Source organism: Acanthisitta chloris, unplaced genomic scaffold (genome assembly GCF_000695815.1).
Source record: "Acanthisitta chloris isolate BGI_N310 unplaced genomic scaffold, ASM69581v1 scaffold26468, whole genome shotgun sequence".
NCBI lineage: Eukaryota > Metazoa > Chordata > Aves > Passeriformes > Acanthisittidae > Acanthisitta > Acanthisitta chloris.
In genome coordinates this window covers 274-5,164 of record NW_008686859.1, presented here as the reverse complement: position 1 = coordinate 5,164, position 4,891 = coordinate 274, and the positions used below count along the sequence as shown (strand labels likewise).

The 4,891-nt window shown below is 35.4% G+C and overlaps 1 protein-coding gene across 1 annotated transcript in view; it reads right to left on the bottom strand.

The window, feature by feature from the left end:
* The window catches only part of TFB1M (transcription factor B1, mitochondrial), a 25,604-nt gene extending 20,919 nt beyond the window's left edge, over positions 1–4,685 (bottom strand). The window contains exons 1-2 of the mRNA XM_009080368.1: positions 4,553–4,685; positions 2,880–3,031 (exon numbers count right to left, since the gene is read on the bottom strand). Coding sequence (XP_009078616.1) covers positions 2,880–3,031; positions 4,553–4,685 — 285 coding nt within the window. The remainder of the gene's footprint in view (positions 1–2,879; positions 3,032–4,552) is intronic.
* Positions 4,686–4,891: the final 206 nt, after the last annotated feature.

Genomic DNA, 4,891 nt, shown 5'->3' with positions numbered 1-4,891 from the left:
TATATTTATCTTCAATATACAACAAAACACAACAGCAGTTAAAACCTAGCACACTAATACTAAGTATTTACTTTCAAAAAAGCAAACATTCAGGAAAAAAAGTTTCATGTGTGATTCTGTAAACACTTAGCATTCACAGCTGCAGAATTCTTAACAGGGAATTCAAACTTGGACAGACTGCTAAGAGTCTCTTCAACAATGGCAATTATCAAGGCCCAGGCCCCCACCTGATTTAAGTAATAATGCAATCAGCACGTTTTAAGTTTTCAGATCCATTACCTATGGAAACAAGGCTCATGTTGTTTATTCTGTCTCTCCCATGGCTTTAGGGCCTATTATGCAATTTTAGCCATATTTGATGCAAAACCGCAGAAATATTTGGTCATTTTTTCTTTTACAGAAAAAGGGGGAAGATATTCTCTCAATACACCCTGTAGTAGTCTAAACTCATACGATTATAACCCAATGAGGGAATGAGTACTTAGCAGTACAGAAATATCTCAAAAAATGTCTATCTTTCTAGACATGAAAAAATCCACTCTGTTGTCAGCTTCTGCAGCCCACTTCTGCAGCTTACCTAGTATTTAATAAAGACTGATAGCCAAACTCAGAACTGGTTGTGGTTTAACAATCAGTTCTTCAATTTCTGGTGTCAGTTTGCATAAACAAAATTAGTTAACTCTCTTTAGTGTTGTACTCATCTTTCTTTCAAATATGATATTTGGGGATACTTATTGATCCTATGTCAGAATAATGAAAAATAGCTTAAAGAGCAATTTTAGTTTTGCACAGAAACCCAAATCCATAAACAGTTAAGTGCCAGTGGCCTAACTGCTTAAATAAACTGCTCACCATTGTTAGCTCCATCTTCAATCTGATTATGTTTATATGCTCTGGGGCACAAACAGCTTTCACTGTCTGTAAGCCAAAGGAAAGTGCTGCTTTCTCATTTGTGAGCAGAAAAATAATAGTTGTACATCTGTAGTTCAAAATAAAGACTAAGAAACCCATTGAGCCTTTTCCCATTTTAAGGACAATGTGTTCAGCTAACACAGTTCCAGGAGCTGCTGTGCACCAAGGTGACCAGCCAAGTGTGTTCCATCATATAGATCCTCTCATTCTTCACACACGACCAAAAGGGCAGAAAGGAAACATAAAGGGCATAGTTTAAAAAATGAAATGGTGTTCCTGGAATAATTCTATTTTCACTACATTCTCTTGCTCCCTTTCTCTCCTCATAAATCTTTCCAGTCTAACAACTATTAGGGCATATGCCATAAGGAGGTTGTGATTCTTTAAGAGCAAGATAGAATTGGCAGAGTCTCAGCTGATGTAAACTTTAACTCTGTACACATGTGTTTTTCACTGTATTTCAGTTTTGCAGTAAAGAGAATCACAACTTTGGGAAACAGTTAATAAAAAAAATACTGTATGCTTTACATCAGTGATTTTAAAAGTATCTGAAGACATTTTTTAAGTAATAGTCCCCAATTATTATTTTAATCTCTTATATTTTCTCTTATTCAAATCTCAACCCTTTTATGAACATCTGGTTTTGATAGTTTGTAATGGGAAAACAGAAAAAAACAGGTATTACAACACACCTTATCAGAAAAGATTCAGTGTTATGTATCATCTTATTTATAGGGGAAAAAACAATACCAAATGTAAACACTAATGAATGCAATGCATTTCTTGTTCATTCACATCCACTATTACCGAGTTATACCACCTTCATTCAGACATGCATTTCCAAAAATTAATGACTAACATTACTTCATTTGAATAGTAAAGATAATTACATACCAAAAGCTCACTATAGACCCCAAAAAGCATACCTTTATTCAAAGAAATCTGTTGTAGTGGATACATTTTGGAAGATCAGAAAAAACATCAAAGTACTTAAAAAGCTCTTAACTAAAACAAGTGTCATTTAATCTCAAATTCTCTCAAATTCAGTCCCAAACCAGTTCTTAAAATCTCTAACAAAACTGCAGGTTTACCCCCACTCAAGTAAAAACACAAAGGTCATAAGGTAAAGATGGCATACTGTGAATTATCAATGGCTAACCTTACAAAGACATAGCTGCCTGCACTTCCAGGTTTAAGGATATAAGCATATCTTACATTGGTTCTGTCTTACAAAGAGATGGTAGCAGTTCTCAAGTGAGCTACCTATTTCCACTGCTGATTTACTGCAGAAGACACAGCACAATATAAGGAAAGCCCTTTGAATTGCTCTAATCTGAAGACTGTAGGGGCAAAAGAAATTACCCAAATTTTTAAGATTTTGGACTCTGTTTTTTTGCTAGATTTATACAGGCAAATTCCATAAACATGGAAACTTAGTAGCAACACAAGTAGACAGCATTTGAAAAATGCCACAGTGACTTGTGAACTTATACCAACTTTAAAAAAAAAGGAGAAAAGTTTAGGAGTGTTTTTATAAAACGTAAAATAAACACTTGCTTTATTCTTCTGTATCTGGATGCTAATCCACATTGATATGGTTTCCCAGTTTTATAAAGCATAATTATTAGGATTAAAATGAAAAATAAGACCAAAGTACTTTACTTTCTGCCTTCAAGCTGCAAAATAACCTGCATGGTGACATGCACCCAAAATGTCTCAACCTAAAAAAAATTGAGAGGCCTTGGCATTAATTCAGTTGCAGGATCAGGGCCTATGAGAAAGCAGGAGCAATTAATGGCTATACTGTGTATCTTCATCTTCAAGCAAATTATAGCTCCAGTTTAAGCCACAGAAACAAACCTATTTTCAATGCTGAGATCACAATAACACATTTGGAACCTGTGTTCTTAAAATGTTGTTACTCAATGCTGTGGATATATTTATACAAATTATTCTCCAGTCAGTACCTGCAATCCTGGAATAAATCGAGCATCTTTTTCAATTAGAAGGAGGTGTTCAACACCAGCACTGAGAATGGACCTGGTAATTCCTCCTGGCCCAGGGCCCACTTCACAGACATGGGTATTTTTCAGCTCACCAGCCTGTTGCACTATCTTGTCTGCAAGACACAAAGAATATATTAAGCCTTTATTTTCCAGAAGCTCCAACTCACTAAGATAAACTCATTGTTTATTGTTAAAGCACAAGCGCTTATCTCAGAACACACACAAACAGTGACACATCCCAGTTAAACGATCACACACCTGCTACACTGTGCAGAATTCAGATTTGTTTCATACTACAACATACACTCAGCTATTTAAAGAAGACTGCTTTTAGTTTAATGTCTTTAGTATACATTGTGCTCACTACAGAATCAAAATTAGAATATTACCCCTCATCTGTAAACTAACAGTACTATTGTGCTGCAAGTAAGCACTTGTGTTCAACATCCTGAAGCCTCACTACTTGTCATTATAGAGGTATATCACTTACAGCACTTCTGTTTCAAGGAAATTTAAAATTTAACGAACAATGAAGCTCTATCAGGATTATAATATGTACAGAGCAATTTTATGAGGGAGGAACTGGACTAAATTAAGAGTTGGAACACATGCAAGTCATAGTTATAGCAAGTGGGGCAGTTGAAAGGTGAGGAAAGAATAGCTATACATGAATGGAAGAACACAACACAAGAAGGTGTTACACTCAGGAAAGGAGACAGATTAAGGACTAAAATAAGGATCAAAAATGTAGCTAATGAAACAAAGGGATCCTTAGGAAGCACGGAGAGAAGATGCTGTCAGAAATTATGCTGCCCACTCCATAATCTCTTACATATGCTATAAAAACAAGAAATCTCTGAAGACTTGTCTACTTTTAAGGTTTCATGAAATGCATGCAGACATTTTTATTCCACAGTAAGAGTCCAGGTGTTCAGGAAGTGGAACTGAGCTTCGTGTTTAAATCTTTATCAACTTCAGTCTTCAAATGTAATCAGATCATTAGCTACATGAAACTGCACTGCATTTATTACTGTAAAACCTAACCACAACTAGGCCAGTAAAGAAACCCACCATGAACTGAACAGTGCCAGCTCAATAAATGTCACCCATTGCTGACATGAAGATGGAGAAAACCAAATTGTTCAGAACAATGTAACTGGTTCAAAAAAGCTACACCACTTCTGATAAACTGAGACAAATGACCTTCCTAACCACAGCACATAGCAAACTAAACCACACAATGAGTTACAGTACTTTCCCTGATACAGAATAATCTGAAAAAACTCCACTCATTTTTAAGTTAAATAAAAAAACTATAATAGTACATGAATGGTAAAAGTACTACAAAGGCTTGGGTTTTTGCATTTCAGCCAATAACCTACATTTTACACAGGAATATAGTTTCTATTTAAAATTACTCAGTAATTTATAAAGAAACTTATTTTTTAGGAATTAATAAGTAAAAACAATTTCTCAAAGCTAAAACTACTTTCAAAAGAAGTCTTTAAAGGTTTACTATTGAGGTCCCATTAGTCTGACAGATGTCATCATCCCCATAGCTATAATCTGGATTCTGAAGAACACCAGGATACATGCCTGATATTAGCTAAAAATATTGGAATCGAGTATTTAACCTGTCAATCGCAAATCCAGTAGAAAGTTCTGGGAAAGCTGTTTCTGTGCTTTAAGGCGAAAGAGTCTAATAATCTCTCCAATAGTTGGCAGGGGAGGCAGACGGAAAGCTGCCACCTTTCCTGGAGCAGCCATAAGACAGAACTCTTGTTCCTCCTAGAGAGACATCGAAAAGATGATTGTATTATATGCAGAAAACTCTTAATATTAAAAATGCCACTAATTTTACAAACCAAGACACGATTTACAAATTAACAGTGCAAAATTTAAAACATCAGTATTTTGAGTGCTGCATGCAGTGCTTATGATCAGCATGAATTCATGTGATTTGGGCAAGTCTC